Source organism: Giraffa tippelskirchi, chromosome 11 (genome assembly GCF_054371585.1).
Source record: "Giraffa tippelskirchi isolate mGirTip1 chromosome 11, T2T-mGirTip1v1.2.pri, whole genome shotgun sequence".
NCBI classification, from domain to species: domain Eukaryota; kingdom Metazoa; phylum Chordata; class Mammalia; order Artiodactyla; family Giraffidae; genus Giraffa; species Giraffa tippelskirchi.
In genome coordinates, this window is record NC_137285.1 from 109,642,068 (window position 1) to 109,663,010 (window position 20,943).

General features: G+C 52.8%; 1 protein-coding gene across 3 annotated transcripts in view; it reads left to right on the top strand.

The window, feature by feature from the left end:
* USH1C (USH1 protein network component harmonin) overlaps positions 1-19,856 on the top strand; it is a 49,475-nt gene extending 29,619 nt beyond the window's left edge. The window contains exons 16-27 of one of the 3 annotated variants that reach the window (XM_081541458.1): positions 2,117-2,269; positions 3,308-3,424; positions 3,986-4,468; positions 7,674-7,793; positions 8,947-8,997; positions 11,773-11,814; positions 12,287-12,340; positions 12,666-12,765; positions 15,755-15,861; positions 16,326-16,328; positions 17,178-17,233; positions 18,116-18,161. In XM_081541458.1, the coding sequence (XP_081397584.1) occupies positions 2,117-2,269; positions 3,308-3,424; positions 3,986-4,468; positions 7,674-7,793; positions 8,947-8,997; positions 11,773-11,814; positions 12,287-12,340; positions 12,666-12,765; positions 15,755-15,861; positions 16,326-16,328; positions 17,178-17,233; positions 18,116-18,161 (1,332 nt within the window). Of the gene's footprint in view, positions 1-2,116; positions 2,270-3,307; positions 3,425-3,985; positions 4,469-7,673; positions 7,794-8,946; positions 8,998-11,772; positions 11,815-12,286; positions 12,341-12,665; positions 12,766-15,754; positions 15,862-16,325; positions 16,329-17,177; positions 17,234-18,115; positions 18,162-19,377 lie in introns of those variants that run through there. The other 2 variants (XM_081541459.1, XM_081541460.1) reach the window with 2 other exon arrangements.
* Positions 19,857-20,943: the final 1,087 nt, after the last annotated feature.

Sequence of the window (20,943 nt, forward strand, 5' to 3'; positions counted from 1 at the left end):
AGACCTGTGGCCTCACAAAGTCTATTCCAGTACTCAAAGGCTTTGTGGTTCTGACTGAGTCATTTCCCCAGGACTGCTTGAGTAAGTAATGCAGACCAACCCTACTGGTAGGAGCCTGCCATCTGGCAGAAGAGGCAGATTGACACACAGCTAAGTAACCCACATGGAGAAGGCTACTATGAGATCAGTATGCAATGCTATGGGGCAGCTTGCCTTTCTGCATCAGTAAGCAGGTGCTCTTTTCTTGGAGGTGGGACAGAAACTGTCACATCTTCCTGCCCCACCCAGGAGCCCTAGCTCTAAAATCTTAACACTGGTGTTTCTTAAAAAAAAAAAAAAACCAGTAGAATGGCCATGCCTGTTATGATGGTCTCTGTGGGAGGCCATGCCTTTAGTCTAGCAAGCTGCCATTGGGCAGAATGGTTCTGACTCCTCTTGGGGAGTTGTCTGAATCAATAATGTGATGGTAGAGATTCATCTATCAACTGAGCCAAGAGGCTAGTGAACAAGGTAAGAAGGAACCAAGCAGAGCTCTGACGCAGTGAAAACCATTTTCTCAAGTGGCTCATAGACTGCTCTGCTAGATGGGGGACCATCTCCAAAGCACCTGTGCACAGAGGTGCATAGGGGTTGTCTTTAGGAGGGAAGGCAGAATGACTCAGTCACAGGTCCATAATGGTCCATCAGGCCCCTCTGGCTGTGGACAAAGTTGTGTCCATTGCTGGGAAACTCAATTTCTCATTCCTGGCCTTGAATGCTGGGATGATTCAGGAGTTCTGAGAGCAGGCCCCACCCAGGAAGGCCTGGGAGGGTGGGGGTGAGTTCAGCAAACATGCAGGCTTCTTCCTTCCCTGGAGAGTTGACTCTGTTTCCTGGCCCCTGTCCTCCATGCTGTACAAGGGGTTGACACTCCTTCCTGCCATGCTCCCCTTGCCCCAAGCTCATCAGGGTGCAGTGGGGAAACTGTGGGACCTGGAAGATTCTAGTCCAAATTCTGGCACCACCACTTACTAGATGTTTGACACCAGGCAAGGGATTTCACCTCTGAGTCTCGGCTCCTTCATCAAGAGAAGGGAGATGATACCTACGGATGAGATCGAACCTGGGCCTTCTGCACTGCAGGCAGATTCTTTACCATCTGAGCCACTAGGGAAGCCCCAGGAATGGGATAAGCAATGTAAACTTCTTGGTACACAGGCAGTCCATAAGTCTTAATTCTCTTCCTTCTTTACTCCTCGGCTTCCCTGCAAGCCCATGGGAGACGCAGCCAGGAAAGCAGACTTTGTGGTCTAATTCAAACAGGAAAAAGAAGTCTGTTTGCCCTGCATCTCCCTCCCCCAATCCTCTGGAACCCTGATGGCCAGTGAAGAACACTTGGGCCATCCTTCCTACCTGCCCTCCACACCAACTCCCAGTCCTGTAGTTCCTAACTAGTCCACCTAGTTCAGAGGAAACAGTGGGTTTGGACTCTGCAGGAGGAAATGGTCTGGAGTTTAAGAAGCAGGACAAAATCTGATGTCCTTGGCTCTGGGCTTCCAGGTCTGAGGCTGACACCCTTCTCCTCTAGCTCAGGACAGAGGATCTCGGTAAATGAGGCTTAGCCAGCTGTCCCAGATTTTCTCTAGAATCTACCAGGATGCATCTGTGGTGTCTGAATATCCAGATAATGGAGAAGGCCTATGCCCAGACACTGGGAAATAAATACAGTGCCTTTTTTAAATACAGCACTTGGAAGCTTACAAAGTTCTTTCATAGATGTTATTTCATTGGCTCTAGATGGCAAACCTGTGGGGCAGGCATTTCCCCCATTTTGGAGGTGAGATAAACCAGGCCCAGAGAGGTTAAGGAGCTTAATCAAAGTCACACAGCTTGTTAGTGAACTAGTAAGCCAGTTCTTCTAACCGGCTGAAGAAGTGTGTCTTGCTCTGTGATGAGTAGCAGCATCCTGCCTGTTCTAAACCTGAGGCCCAGTGCCCAGGGTGATTGAGCAGACCTAGGTGAGGGACTCATGGTGGGGAGGTGCCTGCTGTTGTCTGAATGCCCTGTTTGCTGTGCTGTGCCAGTGTCAACACTGCCTTGTAACCCTTGTTGTATAAACAATGCCACATCTGCTCAGAAAGGAAAGGATAAGAAGAAAGCCAAGTATAATAGCCTTCAGGAATTGAGAAAGAATAAGAAGGAACTGGAGTTTGAGCAGAAGCTTTACAAAGAGAAAGAGGAAATGCTGGAGAAGGAAAAGCAACTGAAGATCAACCGGCTGGCCCAGGAGGTATGACGTGTCTTGCTCCCAGGCCAGGGAGCATCCCTGGGACAGTTTGGTTGCTGCCCACCATGCTCTGGGGGAACCAGCTAGAGTAGCAGTTCCTAGATGGAGTCTGAGGATGGAGTGAGCCCAGCCCCCTCCCCAGGCTGGAGGGTAAGATCTTCCCACCTCCCCAGACTGAGACTAGCTTCTGGCTAAGGTGTGTATGTTTGGGATCAAGACTCACCCCCTTGCTCAGGAGTTGGCCTCTCTGCCCAGACTGTGAGTCTCAGGTTGGCCTCCATGCACAGGGCTAGAGGTCTGTGTCTGTCCTCGACCCCCACCAACAACCCCTTGAGTGCAAGGCTAGGCCTCTCCTCCTTGGTATGACCGTAAGGCTGGCCTCCTTGCTCAGGGTTTGAGTCTGAGGCTAACCCTTCTGCCCAGACCGTAGATCTGAAGTTAGCCTTCTACTCACCTGTCATTAGATCTGGATCAGTTTGAGCCCCCGCTCCATCACCAACTCAGGTTATGCTTCTCTTTGTGGCTTCTGTGAATCAGGATGCCAAGCTGATTAGATTACAAAACCAGAGAAGTCCTGGAAAATGTGAAGTGCATTAGATTTGACATTAGAACAAATTAGCTACAGAATTAAAGATAACATTGAACTTGTGCTCCTGAGAAAAAGGCAGCCTGTAGTGGGGGGAAAAAACATTAAAGTTGGACTCTTGGAATGTGCCTACAAAAGGACCATTTTTGGAGAATCCTAAGAGCCTCAGGGTTAGTGGGGATCCTAAAGACAGCTAATCCCATGCAAGGCATAAGCCCCTTCTCGAATTTTGCCTACACCTGCTGTAAGCTAACACCCCAACACCTCTCTCCTTTATTTCCCCTCCGCTGGGGCCAGGTGGAACAAGCTTGGGACTTTTTCTAGGTAGTTGACACATTCACCAGCACTCTGGGTTTTTAAAGAAGTGCTTCTGTACTATTAATTCGAGTGTGCCATCTGCGTGTGACTTGGTGTGCCCTCTGTCCTCTCCATTTGGCGCTGGCCTTGGGTCCCAGGTGTCTGAGACAGAGCGGGAAGACCTTGAGGAGTCGGAAAAGATTCAGTACTGGGTGGAAAGGCTCTGTCAGACACGCCTTGAGCAGATTTCCTCTGCTGATAATGAGATTTCAGAGGTAACAGAGCCCTTCCCAGAGCCCTTCTGTCTACACAGACCCTCCTGCTGCCTTCGGAACCACCCACCCTGGGGACAACGGGAGGTGGCATGTGCCCATGCTAGGGAGGCAGCCTGGCCACTGACAAGCTTCACCCTCCAGGGCCACTGACCAGCCCACTCCCTGCTCCTCTCTTGAAGAGAGAGGAGTATCTGTACTTCCGGGCTTATTTCCAGAGTGACCTCTAAGTCCCAGTTCATCTGAGATGATCAGTTAGGCCGGCTGTCCTGGCATAATTATTAAGAGTGTACTGTTCGCTGTCATGTGCGTTCCAGTTTAGATGATGAATTATATGGTTGCCTTTTCATCACTCACATAACAGCATTTGGGTACCCCCTACTGGCCACCTGGTATGGGATCAGCTGGGCACCCAGGTGACAGAGAATTGACACCCTCTCCCCCTCCCAAGGTTCGGGTTTGAGGGTGGTGGGTCTCCAGCAGCAAGAAAAACAGATGAGCATTAGACTCGGTGTATGTGAAGTGGGGTGCTCATCAGTGACAGAACTTCCTTGGCACCCCCAGATGACCACAGGGCCCCCACCGCCCCCGCCCTCTGTGTCTCCCCTGGCCCCGCCCCTGAGACGCTTCGCAGGCGGGCTGCATCTGCATACCACTGACCTGGATGACATCCCCTTGGATATGTTCTACTATCCCCCCAAGAGTGCCCCTGCCTTGCCTGTGATGCCTCACCCTCCATCCTCCAACCCACCCTCCAAGGTCCCCGCGCCCCCTGTCCTGCCCTCATCGGGCCGCGTGAGTGCCTCTTCCTCGCCCTGGGTGCAGCGCACTCCACCCCCCATTCCCATCCCTCCCCCGCCCTCCATTCCCACCCAAGACCTCACTCCCACCCGCCCACTGCCCTTGGCGCTGGAAGAAGCGCTGGGCAACCACCCCTTCCGCTCTGGGGAGACAGGCAATCCAGCAGAGGACTGGGAGGCCAAGAACCACAGCGGGAAGCCTGCCAACTCTCCTGTCCCTGATCGGAGCTTCCCACCCACCCAGAAGGTACTGCCTCTGTTCCGCATGCAATGTAGGGAAGCAAGAAGAGTGGGCCGGACTGCTGTTTCCCACACCCTCCTCTGCTCCTGTGAGTGCAGACGGGAGGAAACATCACCCCAGCCCCTTTTCCAGAAACTGGCTCCCCAGCCTGCACATTGTGGACTTTCTGCATGTGTATGGCTTCTGCTGATTTTGAAGTGCTGCATGGTATGGTGAATTGCCTGTGATACTTGGGATGAGCAACAGTGTATCAGTGTTGATTGTTCTCTCTGCTCCTCTTGGCTAGTACCTGCTGGTAACCTCACTGTAGTACTTGCAAGGCTGTGTTAATGAAGAGCCAGAGCTCTATTTATATGCCAGGTAGTGGTTTCTTGATATTAGCTCAGAAAGCCTTGAATGTGGTGAATGAATCCTCTGTTTAACAGGGGAGCAGTATTAGGCTCTGTAAATGAGGTGATAACACCGTCCACTGCAGTATTAAGACATTACCAAGCCTTTATCTATGACACTAGCCAACTATATTAGCTTGAAGCATAATACCCAGAAATTTCTGGCCAACTGCCAGCTACAGAAAAAAATGAAAATGGATAGTTCCTAGAAAGCTCCAAATTTGCAACCAAAAGATTAGGGACCTTTTTCTTGGATGTCAGCAGGCAGAACAGTGATCTTTCTCAAAAAGACATATTCCCCATTAATAGTTCTTAAGCCAAAGACTAAGAGGCAATCCACAGTGAAGACACAGAGCTTTGATCCCTGGGAGGGAAAAACGAAATATTTCTCTGCTCTGGTAGCTGTTAAGGGAAGACTTCAGTCAGAACTACAGCAGCTCGTGTCGACTAAGAGTGGGATTGGTGGGCAGGGTAGTCAGTAGTACCTGATCAGGTGTTTTTATTAACCTTTGCCGCCTGGGTTTGTGTTCTGGAAGTGCAAACTAAGCATCTCAGCCCATTCGGGAGCGCTTGGAGGAAGGAATTTGGGAACGAAGAAAGTGCCAGAGGCTGAGACTGCCAGCAGGGGCCTCTCAGAGGGACTCCCAGGGGGGTCCTGAGCCCTGACAGAAGTCTGGCATTACAAGGATATCTTGCCCCCAGGCCTAGCCAGAGCAGGTTTGCATGGGACTGAGTCTGGCACAGAAGCCCACATCCTTCTTGAGAGGGGCCCCCACCAAGAGGGGCAGCAGCTTTCCCTCAACAAATTCAGCTCAGTAATCAACTGAGCACCTTCCCTGTGCTTCTGTGTCGGGGCCGTGGCGGCAGAGTGCAGGGAGCAGAGCTGAAGACAACAAGAGACAATTGGCATACTTGTGCTCTCAAGGACTTTGCCAGCCAAAGGATTAACAGCTGACCAGGCGGGAATCAGCTATAACAGAAGCACAGGCTAGGTGCTGTGGGAGGGATTCATTCTAATGGGAGGTTGATGGCACCTCTTTAGAGCTGAGCCTTGAGGGATAGTGATTCATGTAGGATGGGAGAAGGCAATTGCATGTGCCATGGACATAACAATGACAAGAAGGAACTACCCAGGTTTGAATCCTGTCTCAGTCGCTGGCTATATGACTTTGGGCATGCATTGCTTCATCTATCTGAGTCTGGGTTTCCTCATCTGTAAAATGGGGATGCTAACAGCACCTATTTTTTCTGAGGATCAAATGAATTAATACATGAACTCATTCTAAGTTAATACTTGGAGCACATAGGAAGTGCTCAATAGACATTACCTGTGATCAGTGACAGATCAGGGTACAAGAAAATTTGGGTGAAGCTTTAAGCATGAGGTCAGAGGTAAACTGCAGCCTTCTGAGTCAGGATCAAGATTCAAAGCCAGGTCCCACTTTCTCAGATTCCTCCAGTCATCATGAAGTTTCCACTGTTAGTTCCTGATTAGAGCAGAGAGAAAATTAACAGCTCCCCATACACAATGAGCCTCTGAAGAACTGGATCCTAAATGTCTTAAGTGACATAAAAGCCATGAAGGTTAGGGGTTAGCTGTCTCGGCTAGCTTCATCTCTCCTGCGTCGGCACTTCAGCCCGTGTACCACTGACCCTGCCCATCCTCCCCCTCCCTGCATGCTCAGGTGAGGGGCATCAGTGCTTCAGTAGGACGCGTGGACCATCACACGTCTGCACAGTCAGCCCTGCCCCCAGCAGGTCTCGGGTGGTGAAAACAGACACCTGTGTCAGCCACACAGGCACCTGCCAGGGGGAGGTTTCCAGGGCACTGTCTACCCCCTGTCCCATGCGTCCACTAACCTACTGAGTCCTTCATTTACTCATGTAACTTGTTTAGTGACTCCTATTATATGCCAGATGCTGTGCTGGGCACTGAGGACCAGCACAAATGGACAGCCCAGTCCTGAGTCTGGTGGGAGGACAGCCAAGTCAGCAGGAAACTCCCGCACACCAGGACAGATGAGGGAAATGCAGGAGGGGGTGGGGAAGAAGAGCTCAAGAAATGGTCCCCAAAGGTGGTGATACCCAAGCCAACACCTGGGCAGGTAAAGAAGGAGGGAAGAGCATGTGCGAAAGCCTCAAGGCAACAGAGCCGAGCCTTTTGGAGGCTCAGTCTAGGCAGCAAGGAGTGAGGGATGAGACAGCCAAGGAAGGTAGAGAAGCCCCTGGGGGCTGAGCCAAGGAGCTTGGTAGTCAGTGGGGACCCATGAAGGGTTAGGGGTGGGGCTGTGACCCGATTTGTCTTGCCCAAGATGATCAAGTGGGTCAGAGCCAAGCAGACATGTTGCATCAGCTCTTCTGATGCTGTGCTTACTGGTCTGCCCTCCAACCCCCAACCCCCCTGCCTCCAGGGACTCTGTGCCCACCCAACAGGAGCAGCAGATGCTGCGTGTGCAGTCCAGGGACTGCAGCTACCTCCTTAGAAAGAGAAGAGGATGGATGGCACCCGTGGCCACTGAGGGGAAGCCTTGAAAGTATCTTCTGAGTGACTGTACCCACTGGCACCCCTACAACAGGCTCCGACTCAAGTCCCTGATGCCTCGGAACCACCCAATAGTTTCTGTGGCCTCAGGACACACTGTGGCCGATGGGCTTCTTGTCCCTCTGCTGAAGGTCACACACCTAGGACATCCCGCAGGGCGAATGGACCAGGCTGGCTCAGTGCATGTTGTGAATTTGCCTGTGTGTCAAAGTGCCGTGGTTGACCTGGGCCACCCATCTCATGACCTCACATGGGACTCTCTTTAAACTAACCCCTGTAGACATTCTGCCCAAGCCCACAGCCTCCACGAGGCCCTGGCGTGTCCACCATCTCCAAGCCTGTCATGGTCCACCAGGAGTCCAACTATGTCTACAGGCCACCTGTGAAATCTGAGGTTCTGGTAAGCCCCTCAGGTCCCCTGCAAGGCCGCTCCAGAGGAGTGGGCATGGGCTGTCTCCCCTGGCTGCTGCTGCCTCTAGAGGAAAAGCGAGGTGGGATTCAAATTCCCATCAGAGTTTGTAATAACTCTGTAATAACTCTTTGTAAGGCTAATAACCTTCTCATTAGCCAGGCAGTGAATCCATGTTGGTATAGGTGAGTGTTGCTACAACCAGTGAAATTCCTGTTTCTTACTTGACCAAATGGCCTAGAGCACCTTCTCAAAGTAAGAATAATAACAGCACTGATTATTATCAGCCTCCATGTGTCAGACTCTCTAAGACCCCATTTAATCCTCACAATAATCCAGTGAGATGTTTCCTTTGCTACCTGTGTTCAACACTTGAGGAAACTGAGGCTTAGAGAGGTTAAGTAGGTTGTCCAAGGCAGAGCCAAGTCTGACTGTTCACTCTAGTCTTTCAGACTCCAAAGCCCAAGTTCTTATCTCCGTGCCATTTTGCCAAAACCTACAGCGATTCCAGTTGCCCTGGCCTGAGCCCCTAAGGCCTGCAGTGGATCACCCTCAGATGGGGCAGTGACCAAAGCTGACCCACCTCCTTTCTCCATTTCACGTCTCACTCCTCACTGGGGCTGGAGTGTGGGGTGTGGTCCTGCAGGGGAGAGGGGGACAGTCTACACCCCCCCCACCGCCCGTCACCTATGACTGAGCAAATTGGGACCAGGTGCACCCCCTCCAGGGGTGCCGGCCACTGACAGGCCTCCCACCCATGGTGGGAAGAGCTGTGCTAGAGTTTATATTCCCCTTTTAAGGAAAGCCTATCCAAATGTCAGGGTGGAGCCACTTTGATACTTTGAGTTTTAGCTGTCCCCTCAGCTCCCCAAAAAGTGAAAGTTCACTCACCCGTGACAGCCTGCAGACACCTTTGCATTGTGTTTTCAGGCTGATGACAAGGGGCGGTGTCTGCTTGCCTAGGACTGGTAGCTGCTGTGTCTGGGGGCGTTGAGGGCCCCCTCCACCATAAATCAGGCTGCGTCTGTCTGGGGAGGGATGTTGGCCAGGCAGCCCTAGGCTGGCAGGCCCAAGGCCTGGCACCAGGGGGCAGACGAGACCTATTGGTAGAGTCCAGCATAGATTTTTTTTTTTTTTCCGGCAGCCACAGGAGATGTTGAAGAGGATGGTGGTTTATCAGACAGCGTTCCGACAAGTAAAAGGATCCCGTTGTGTGTCTGTGGTCCTTTGCACTTCCTTCTGCCCCTCCCACTCTGACGTCTCTGGGGGTGCCTGTCAGCTCCGCGATGGCCCCAAGCACCATCTGCTGGTCTGCTGGCAGCCTCAGGCCAAAACTGTGTCCCTCATTCCCTGTGGCTCGGGGCTGGGGTTTTCTCATATGAGGTGGGGACCCTGGGGTGGTGAATCCCCATGCCCAAGCTGAGAAAGCAGCAGGTCCCTGGGGACGCACCTCTTTTGCTGCTGTTTGTTCATAGAGGAGCAGGAAGAGGGAACGCTCAGAGTCTCACAGAGGCCACGATGGCTGCTTGTTCCAGCCGTAGAGAGAAAGGAATGCCTCAGGCATTTCCCTGACCCTGGCCCTCCTTTCCTTCTCAAGGCAGATCACAGCTTCAACAAACCCCATTTGGCCCCAAACCCACATCAGGAAGAAAGTGGGGACCAAGGACCTCTATCTGCAGGGGGCACTCCTATGCATGGGGCCTGCAGAAGTCCTTGCTGGTCCGTGTGTGGGTTCAGGCAGGCAACCATTTATCCTCCCACCTCCTGGGGCTTACATCCTCAGAGCCAGCCATTGGTTTGGCCGTCTCATTGATGATGAAAGAGCCCAAGATGGAGATCTTGCAGCCAACATCCTCATGTGTGCGTGCTCAGTCATGTCCAACTCTTTGCCATCCCACGGACTATAGTAGCCTGCCAGGCTCTGTCCGTGGGATTCTCCAGGCAAGAATATTGGAGTGGGTTGCCATTTCCTCCTCCAGAGGATCTTCCCAACCCAGGGATTGAACCCATGTCTTCTGTGTCTCCTGCACTGACAGGCAAATTCTTTACCACTGAGCCACTCGGGAAGCCCACCAACATGCTCACCAATAGCCTAATATCTGACTACAGGCTGAAACAGACTGCAGGCAGGGAAGAAAGGGGAGGTATCAACTGAACAGTGAGACAGGGGGGCCTTCTAAGGAGGCTGGGCACTGACAGGTACCCACTGGGCAGTTATAGGTACCCAAGGTGTGCTGTGCCAAGCACTGTTTGTAAATACTTTATGTATTTTGACTCTTTTAATCTTTACCAGAACCTAGGAAGTAAGTGCTTATGTCATCCCCATTTTGTAGATGCAGAGAGATTGGGAATCATGCCCTTGGCGGCACAGCCAGTGTCAGACCCCGGATTTGAATTTGACCTAGGAGGTTGGACTCCATAGTCAGGCTCCTAAATCCTCTACCACCCTCTTGGGCATGAATGTCACCTCTCTGGGTCCCAGGGTCTCCATCTGTTGGATGAAGGGCTAACTCCCTCTTCAAGGACTGACCGGCGTTAGTGGCTTATAGAACTCTCATCTAAATTCACACAAGGCACAAGTCCTTGCTATCTGGCCTGTGACTGAAAGCAGATTCTCAGAGGGAAGGAAAGAGGGAGACCCATGGCCAGCATGGCTGTTTTCCAGACGAAACAGCCATGGTAGGCAGAGACCTCTTGGTAAAAGAGAATTGACTCCACGTCATGCCATTACCCTTCTTGCCCGTGGATTTGCTGTACCCCTTCCTCTCTCTGCTGCCCTGACACCCACACACCAGCCTGGGAGTGGCCTCAGAGCTGGGCCAGGCTGGAGATCCCTAGGCTTTTTTGGGGTGAGCCTGAGTGATGAAAGCTCATGAGGAGGCAGGGGAGGCAGATACCCAGGGATCTGTCTGCGGCTCTCTGGCCCCTGTCTTGTGCCCTGAGCTTCGTTGTTCCATGCTGGGCATAGAGGGGGCTGTGGCCACCCATGATGCAAACTATAGGCCCCGGGGAACACGGTATGGCCCAGGTGACTGTGTGCTGAGGGGTGGCTCCACTCAACAAAGCTTGTATGGGCGTCTGTCACAGGGCTTCTCCTTTGCACCCACCTTGTCACGGGGACTGACTGAGGCTTTGCTGTCCCCAGGTTGGGGCGCCCAGCCCCTCAGTCTGTGGACCCTGGGCTCCCACTCTCTGTGCGTGACTCCTGGAAAGACTGTGCTTTCTGACTGCTTCCCCTTCTCCCTTCTCATCACTGTGTTTCTACTTCTTGGGGATATTGTCCCCACAGCCCCCACTAAGCCAGGTCCTCTGAACTGAGGGTCCCCCTCCTCCTCCCTTGGCTAGAGTTCTGGGGGAGCCTTGCCTTCTAGATAAGCATGACATGAAGAACGGTACCGGGCACTGGGCAAGCACAGACACCCCCTTTTCCTCTGGGTGCCTGACGTCCCTTCCCCACACCCATCATGCTGTAGCTGGTTTCCACAGGAACACCCCTGAGCCGTTATCGTCCTTCTTTGGGGGTCAGAGCAGTGGGTGGAGAAAAGCTGGGCTTCACCCCCAGAACCTGGACCTGGCTTCAGGTGGGCTTGGAGGGACTGAGAAAGGGCCTGAAAGACCTAAAGCTGTGGGCAAGGAGGCCTTCAGCAAGGCTGCCCAGACCACCATGACGTTGACATCAGCAGGTGCCCCTGCCAGTCACAGGTGCCCACCCCTCCAGAACAGTGCAGGGTCCAGGGCTGAGGTCCTTCAAATGCTTCCCAAACTTCCTGCTTATCCCAGACATAGGTGCTCTGGCTGTTGGGGCAACCAGCCTCCTCCCCGCATCTCCCTATGCTTTCCACAGCTGCCTCCCCACCCTGCCACTCTCTCCCTACCTCCCAGCCATTCCCTGTCTTCCTCCACACTAAGCTTGTTTCCTGCACTGCCCCTGGAGGACCCTGGAGCCCTAACACTCTCTCTTTGCTTCCAGGATTTCCGGAAATATGAGGAAGGCTTCGACCCCTATTCCATGGTGAGAGATGACTCTCCTCCCCTGGGGAGTAAGCCCAGGAGCAGGGCGTGGGGGGGCTATGGTCTATTTGGTGGTGATGCCTTCTGGGCTCTGAGGGTCCTGGGGATGAGTTAGGGGCTGTGAAGAGCCCCAAGGAGGCTCTTGCCTGTGAAGGTTTTTTTCAAACAGCATTCCACTGTGAATTGTGTGTGCGTGTGCTTTATAACAATAGTTACACTTGCTGAGCACTAACTACGTACCAGGCACTGTGCTGGTGATACCAGGCATGCCATCACCCAGTCCTCACAATAATCCCAGGGACAAACCATCTCTGTGTATGGGTGTCCATGGGGCCCCCAACTGAAGACTGATGGGAATGGGGTGGGCAGGCTCCCCTTGTCCATGCCTTCTCCGGGGCCCAAAGTCCCACAGGTGCCTGGCTTTCCCACTCCTGCCACCACCTGCATCCTTCACCCCTGTCTTCTTCCTCTAGTTCACCCCAGAGCAGATCATGGGGAAGGACGTCCGGCTCCTGCGCATTAAGAAGGTACGGGGCACATGGAGATTGGGCGGGGACCACGCTTCTCTGTCCCTGCCCCCGCCTGTCTTGGTCCCTTGTTTCTCCTACTCTCAAAGTGACTCCTGGGTGACCTTTCATTCCCACTCTCCTCTGCCCCCCTGGGGACACCCCTTCCTCTGGTGGGACCACATGCCCCATTTGGTGCCCACGTCCCATTTTCTGGCTGACGGCAATGCCCGTCATTGCCCCCATGGCTTCTCCTGCCCCCTCTGTGGCCCCGACAAGAGGGTCCTGGGTGCCCAGGTGCCCACAGTCTTTTGTCTGCTCCAAAGGCCTGTTTCCCTTTTATCAGGAGGGAGCTTTAGACCTGGCCCTGGAAGGTGGTGTGGACTCTCCAATCGGAAAGGTGGTTGTCTCCGCCGTTTACGAGGGCGGAGCTGCTGAGCGGCATGGTGAGTAGGGACCAGCCGTGCTCAGGTTTGGGGATGGTGTGATGGTTATGCCGGCTCCTCCAGGAAAGCAAACAGCAGCCTGCTGGGAGCAGGCTGACAGCTCTCAGGAATGCTCTCCCCGCTGGACCCGTCCACCAGTCCCACACGTTCGCCGCAGGCACGTGATGGCGTCGGGATCTGCAGGCACAGAGCCACGCAGACACCACTCTGCCCTCCAGGGGCTCCCTGTCTAGGGGTGGAAACATCCTCAGAATCACCGGATGCTGACTATAACAGTGTGGTGTGCTGCGGGCTGGCCGAGGACTGAGAGGGTAGAGGGAAGCTGTGGGAACCCTGAGGGCCTAATCCACTAGGGAAAGGGGGCAGCCCGGAGGGCTCCCTGCGAGGGTGATACCTGAGCTGAGCCTTTAAAGGTAAGTCAATGCTTGCCTTGAGAAGGAGAGAAGGAGCTTTCCAGGCAGAGAGGACCGCACAAGTAAAGGCAAGAGAGAAACCACTGAAACTTTACCCGTGCTTTTAATAACGATAAGAGCCAACATCTGTCCAGAGCTAACCTTGCGCCAGATGTTATTCTAAGTACCTGCATATAGCCTGTGTCTAAGTATTTCATGTGCACTAACCTATTTAATCTGTATACAACCCTGAGAGTAGATATGGTTATCACTCTCATTTCACATCTCAGGAAACTGAGGCACAGGAAGGGTTCAGGACCTGCAACCGGTAGCAGTGAAGGCAGCACTTGGACACAACAGTTTGGTCCTTTGCTTTACTGGCCAGCACAAGTGCCACCCCTACTTGGGACCTTCTCCAGCAGATCTTCTTGCTTTGCCTTGATCCCCTTAACAAGAAAAAACACCCCCTGCTAATGAGTGAAGCCTCTGTGGACCCAGCACAGACTCATGCTTCAAACAATCAACCCATTCACATGTCAGTGTCCAAAATGCCACCACTAATGAATTCTTCTTCCAGTCCAGGCAGCTTTTCTGTACTCCTGACTCCTTGTGGAGGAATAGATGCCCCTGAAGGAGGAGCCCCTTTGCAGCCTCTGCAGGCTAAAGAGGGCTTCCCTAGTGACTCAGATGGTAAAGAATCCACCTGCAATGTAGGAGACCCAGTTTGATATCTGGGTAGGAAAGATCCTCTGGAGGAGGGCAAGGCAACCCACTCCAGTATTCTTGCCTAGGAAATCTCATGGACAGAGGAGCCTGGTGGACTACAGTCCATGGGGTCGCAGAGTCATACATGACTGAGCAACTAACACACCACACCCTTTGACCCTGCAGGCCAAAGCAGGGAATTCCGGGGTCAGATCCCTTCTCGACAGTGCTAGGCTGGAGTCTCTCCCACAAGCAGAGGTGAGAATGGAGGGTGGTGTGGGCCTGAGGAAGGAGATGGGGTGATGGCAAGGCAACCTGACCACGGTGGCAGCCAGGCTTCTATGAGTTACTAGAGTGAGTCCGGCTTTGCCTCCCATGGCCTTCATGACCTCATCCCTCACAGCCACACTCTGAGCCTTCATTTCTGCTATAGGAGGGGGTCCTACTCAACGCACCTCTGCCCACCTGGTTCATAGCCTCCTCCTCTGCCCTCCTTTCCTGCCCCAGCTGAGAGAAGGGTTGATGCTTGGCCCCACCTGTCTGCCATGTCTGGCAAGGAAAGATCACCAGGATGGCTGGGTGACTTCCTAGGCCTTCCCCTCCTTACAAAGTCCCAGCCCAAGCACTATCTTACTGGCCCTGAGGCTCCATCTTGGGTTTGTACAAAACGAAAATGTGCAAGGTGCCTCTCCCCAGGCCCACTGTCCAGAAGAAGCTGCTGTCTACAGCTTGGTCCCATGCTGCTTGGACATACAAGCAGCTGGTGAAAGCTCCCCCAGGAGCACATGTGTTTTAAGCCACCACAGCCGCCATCTTCAGTAGCACACACCACAGTCTGGTAGGCCTTCGTGCCCATGAGGCTCCTGGATAAACTGTGTCAACATAACACAGAATGTTCTGTGGACACTAGGACTGGGAGAAATTCCTCAAAAAAATAAGAAGTTCTGAAGTTGAAGGTGTGTGGGGAAATCATGCACAATCAACTTCTTGGAGAGGCATAATGCATATTAGTATACTCAAACATACTATATTAGTATATACAAGGCTCTGACAAGTCCTGTACTTGTCAGGAGTCAAGCGAGTACTTCTATTTAGTTTATAATCTCAATTTTTCTCAAACTTATCATATCATAGGTCCACTTATCTAGGAACACCTTCAACCAACTCATTCATTTAAGAACTGTCTGTTGAATTCCTATTTTGTATTAGGTATTTCCTTAAGCACTGGATATGTAGTGGTGAGTCAAAACTACAATCTCTGCTCTTATGGAGCTGACTGTCTGATAGGAGGGACCACCAGTCAACAAATAGATATATGATTACAAATTGTGAAAATGCTCTAGAGGAAAAGACCAGGATTATACCATATTATGAGAGAATAATAGGAAAGATCCACTTGAGATTGAGTGTGGGGAGTGAGTCAGAGAAGAGTTTTATCTCAGACTTGGAACAAATGAGGAAAGAGTGAGGGCAAGTGCTCCAGGTGAAACGTCATGTGAAGGCTCTGAGGCAGGAAAGAGCTCGGGCTCAGGGACCTAAAACCAACTGGAACGGTGGAAGCACAGAGAGGGAAGGCTCACAGAAGCAGCTTGTGTTTCTGCTTAACCTCAGCGGAGATGCAGATCAGCCTTCCTCTGCAGTCAGAGGGACAAAAGCTGGGTTGGCAATAATTCATCACTGGTGTCCCGATTCTGCTGAGCTGGGGGGAGGGCGTGTGGATGGGGTGGGAAGGAAGTGCTGCCCTTGAGTAACCTGGTCAATTGTTTCCCCTCGTGCTTTCTGAACCTATATGAGCTTTCTGAATCCAAGAGTCAGGCCCCTTCTGCAGCACTACAGTGACGCCCTGTTTTCCACATACAGCCCAGTTGTATATCAGCCTTACTTTCCTGCAGGTGGTATTGTGAAAGGGGATGAGATCATGGCCATCAATGGCAAGATCGTGACGGACTACACCTTGGCTGAGGCTGAGGCCACCTTGCAGAAGGCCTGGAATCAAGGAGTAAGAACAAACCCCCTCCCTTCTTCCCTCCTTGGTCTGCCTGCCTCAAACCCTGGCCTCTTCAGCTAGACCTTACAGTCAGGGTGCCCCATCCCAGGGCAGATATCCAAGCTCCAGGTAACTCTTGGGTGATACCCACATATCCTATGTGGCCAGTGGTCTTAATTTGACAAAACAGAATTCAGAAAGTCAGTTTCTGACCTTGAGTCCAAAAACCAAGTGGCATACATAGACTTCAGAAGACCAGATGTGGCAACCCACCCAAGAAAAAGACTTGAAGTCTTCACTAAGTACATGTCAAACAGGAATCAAAAGAGTGCTTGGGGCCACTAGAAGGCATTAACAGAAGTAGAGGGCCCATAATGGAGGAGGGGCTGGTGGTAGTCTGCTCTGGCTCATTAGACACCCACCTGGGTCAGGACTGCCATGTAAGGTCTCCCAGGCTATGCACTGCACAATCAGAGGGGGTGCCCTCCTACAGACTACAGTGTGAATGGTGCTCACTCATGTTGTGCAATGCACAACCTGTGTAACTGTATGCAGGCAGCCGAGCCTGAAATATTAAGTTCAGTGCCAAGGATGCTGACCAGATGGGCCTGGGACCCACATGAAGGGATGTGGAGAAGAGAAGACTTACGGGTAACATGATGACTGTCTTTGATTATCTGAAGTGCTGCATTAGGGTTGAGGGAACAGAGTGTTTTCTGTGATCTTGAGGGCAGAACTGGATTGGATGGAGGGAGGTCCTGGGGAGAGATTTCAGTTCAATATCAGGAACAATTACATGGTAGAGGGGCCTAATGATATTCCACAAAATTTGTGTTGGATATACCCAAGCCAAGGATGGACAATGAGGAACAAGCTAAGGATGGCAGTGATGCCATTGAGGGGATTTAAATGTTAGGAGCAGAAAGCGCCTGAAGTTCCCAAATTGGCTGTGCATCAGAATGACCTAGGGAGTTTGTTGAAAATGCTATTTCCCAGGACCTAACCTCAGATTTCTAGGGACCAAGTCCATGAATCTAGAATTTGAAGAAATTTCCTGAGTGAGTCTGAGGTTTTTGCCTGACTGTGGTCCACAGATCACCATTTGGGAATCTGGTGTCATTCAAGGACCTGGCGACTCTGGTCTCTGTGGTTCTGAAACCTCAGAGACTGGAAGCTTCCCCATACCGAAGGATTGCACTGTGAGAGTCCTCCCCACCAGGAGGACCTCCAGCCCCACCTGGCCCACCTTCCCATGGGAACGGAGTGTCAGGGGCAGACACGCCACGACCACTGAGCATGCCCCAGAGTCACACAGCTTCTCCCCACAGGACTGGATTGACCTTGTCGTCGCCGTCTGTCCCCCCAAGGAGTATGACGATGAGCTGTAAGTGTGTGCGGGCGCCTGGCCCACTCTGTTGTCTTCCTCCTCCTCCTCCAGAATCTTGGCCACTTTCTCTCACTCAGCCCCAGCCCTCTTCCAGCTTGCAGGAATGGCCCAAGCACTCAACATCCAGGAGTAACTGATCCTAGAAAGCTCCCCGTCTAGAGCAAGCCTAGAACAAAGTCACAGTCCTCGAGTATTGCCAGAGCTGTCTCCAAGTCTGTCTTGTCCAAATTCTTCTTTCCAGGTGGAAAACAGGCCAAGTAAACAATGAAGTAGAGACAAAGCCTCAGATTTCTGATTGTCCACACAGCACTTCATCTCCAGCCCCATCACCAGCTAGTTTAAAGACTTCTGTGTCTTTTGTTCTCTGGATGGTCTTCCTGATCCTTAGTTCCTTTATCTCATGTAGCCAGGACCATAGGCTTTGGCCCCACCCTGCAGGTTTTCCTTGGTCCAGGGTCTGTCTTTGTGTGTGTTTCATTCCTGTCTCTGTGTACATCTCTCTGTCTCATTCTGTCTCTCTTCCCCTCCCTCCCACTCCCCCATCCTTCCTGTCCATCTCTCTCCCATTCACTCCTCTCCCCTGCATCCTTCTTCCCTTCATCACTCTCCCCCTTCTCTTGGCCTTCATCCTCACTTCATCACAGCACCTCCTCCACCTCCGTGCTTGCCTGTCACGGCTGTGCCTGCTCGCTCCCCCTCCCAGCAGAGGCTGAGTCCTGTATGTCTTAGAGAAATCAAGGTCTTGTAGCAACTAATTCTGGAACCCAGGGTCCAGGCAGGACCCAAAGCAGGAGCTCAGTGAAGGGAGAGGTCTGGAGGAGCTCTGCCTGGAATAACCAAGCCCTGTTTTGTGTTTCCTGCTCCGCTCTGCGTATGTAGCCCCTCTCTTCCCTCTTCTGCAGCCAAAAGCCCCCAGCCAGTCTGAAAGCTCCTTGAAGATCATGCTCCTGTGCTTAGACATGGGTTCCTCCTGCAACTGGAGCCTGGCAGCCCCCACGGTGAATAGGCAGGCTGGCTGCATGTCATGGCCACCTGCTGCCCACGCTGTCAGCAGGTTCTTTGGACTGGTGTCTATGGGATGTGCCATCCCTGAAGTGCCACCTGGGCCTGCTGGTGATGACGCTGGAATTCTGTGGGACTCAGAGGCCCTCCTGCTCAGGGAAGCCGAGCAGAGCCCAGTTGGTAGCATGCTTGAGACCTGGGTGTCCTCACTCACCACAGCCCTGGGGATCTGCCCTGGGTCCCCACCACACCCCCATGAGCAGAATGGAGCAGTGAGCACCATTCTCTGCTGGGCACAGGCAGTGCCTCAAACCAGGCGTGATGGGCTGGGAGAGCTCAAAGGAAGGACAGCCTGGATTTCCCCTTCCCTGTGAACCCACCCTCTGGGAGCTCCACCAGACCGCCGTTGCTGGGATAGAGCCAGGGCAGTTTAGAAGCAATTGAAGCTGGTCCAAAGAACCAGGGTTGGCCTATCTGACTGGTCCATGTCCTGTTGTGACCTGTTGTGGCCTGAGCCCGGCTCAGACCAGGCTGTCCTCGGCGCCTTCTGCCCCCCTTGACTCTGGACTCTATCTGTGAGGCAGATAGAGGACTCTATCTGGAGCCCAGCTTTGGGATGTATTTCCTGCCCTGTGACAGGGTGGTGCCCATGGACAGAGCTGGTAGGTGCCCGTGAAACTGGTGTTTGGTGTGACCTAAAGCCCACAGCTGGCAGCTTCTGGGGCAGACCTAAGCCTGGACGTGCTGACTTTTCTGTTACAAGTTTCTCAAAACATTAGGGCCTCATGCTCCCAAGACAGTTGACCTCAACTGTGGCTGTGGCTTGTGGGGTGGCCTTAGTGGCCTTATGTTTTCTGTCGCTTGCCATCTGCTCTTTTTGAGGGACCTCAGACCCTTTGCCTTCTGGTCCCCTCTTACCTCATCCCTGGTGTCCCTTCTGCTCCCTCCCTGGCTCCCGTGTGCCATGGCTATGGCTGGGGCATGGCTGCTCGGGGCCTGCACCAAGAGAGGTGTTCGGAAGCTGGCAGAGCTTCGTGCCTCTGGGGTTGCAGTGTGTGCTCCCTGCCATTGGCCTTGCCCTCGGCTGAGTGCCCACCCGCAAGGCCTGCACCTGCCTGGTTTGTTCCTCTTCCCCGCAGGACCTTCTTCTGAAGTTCAGAGGAGAAAACAAATTCACCCCTAGAAGCCAGTGAGCTGTGGCTCCACCCTCCTGATCATCATGCCTGGAGCCATCTGAGACACAGCTGCCTGCAGGCCCCCTGGAAATCCACAGCCGCCCCCCCCCCCAGGGATGGCAAACTCCCTCTGACCCTGAAGCACGGCTGTGTAAGGAGCACCTCGGGCCATCCTTCTGAAGGCCAACATGGAGGGAGGGAGCAGCCAGCCATCCTGAAGAGGCCCTGTGATCCAGACTCTGCTGTCATTCCTCTGGCCCAGTGAATCTGGGAGACTCCTCCCTTGAACTCTGTTAGGACCTGACTCTTGGGTCTCTCTCTCTTTCTCTCTCTCTCTCTCTCCATCCCTCTCCTCCCTCTCCTGATCTCCTTGCTGCTAAAATTGATGCCACAACCTTACTCTGAACTCATTAATAAAATAAGCAGACTTCTTTTCCAGCTTATAGGAGTGAGTGTGGCTTTGGACAGCAGGTTCAAGGCTGTCAAATTAAACTTCATGTAGTTGTGCCTCCTATTCAAGAATGAGAAACAGATCTGGGTGCTAGGATCTGAGACTGACTTGAAGGATGCGATCCAATGGCCAGGGGCTGGCTTGGAGCACGGGGCTGGGGAAGCCAGAGACAGGCTGGTCTCTTCATTGTCTTCTCAGCAGAAGGATGGCAGGAAATTAAGCTTGTGTGGCAGGGACCTTGCTCAATTCCAGAAAGTGTAGCTGAAGCTTTCAGCTCAGGAGGGTCACCTCAAGGTGTGAGGTGTCCCAGTTTCTCTCACAGACAGCGTGGTCACAGCTATTTCTCTTGAAGTCACCAAGAAAGGATGTGAGCCAGGCAGCTTCAGGGGGTCCACTCCATCCATGAAATTACATCCAGCAAAACCTCATGAGAGGAGGCAAGGACATGAGGCAGAAGGGCATAGCTTGAAGGGGCCGGCAGGGGGTGAGTGGAAGCCCTCCTGGTTCAGGGTCCAGGGATGAGCTCCCAGGCTGGCTCCAAGGAAAAGAGTGGTCAGCATATCATGGGGTTCCAAGATGAGGAGCTGGCGGTCCCCAGGCCTTCTGAGAAGTGGAAGGTGTTTCTGATTTAAGGTGCCTCAGAGGAGCAGCTCTCTCTGTCTAGGCTTCCTATCTCTGCCACCAGCTTCTTCTGCATCTTTGGAGCTCACCTTGAACACAGCCATCACCATCCTCTACCTAACTCTAGATGGCTTTTCAGCTGTAGCTCCACCACCATTTCCCAATTCTCAATTCCAGAGGCAGAATCTGACTGGGCCAACTCACCTGAATGGGCGGTCTTGGGAGAAGGGGCCAATCTCATGTCCAGTCAGCTGCGGCTGAGGGCAGAGTCACATACCACCCAAAAAGGTGGCTGAGGCAAGGGCAGACTGTGGGCAACAAGTCATGATCAAGGGGAGGAGCAGAGATAGAAAGAAGGAAAGAGGGAGAAACTGTTGGGTTTTCCGATTGCACTGCAGACAAAGCCACAATGACCTCCTAATAGCTGGCCCCCAGAGATAGCAACCGTGCTGAGTAAT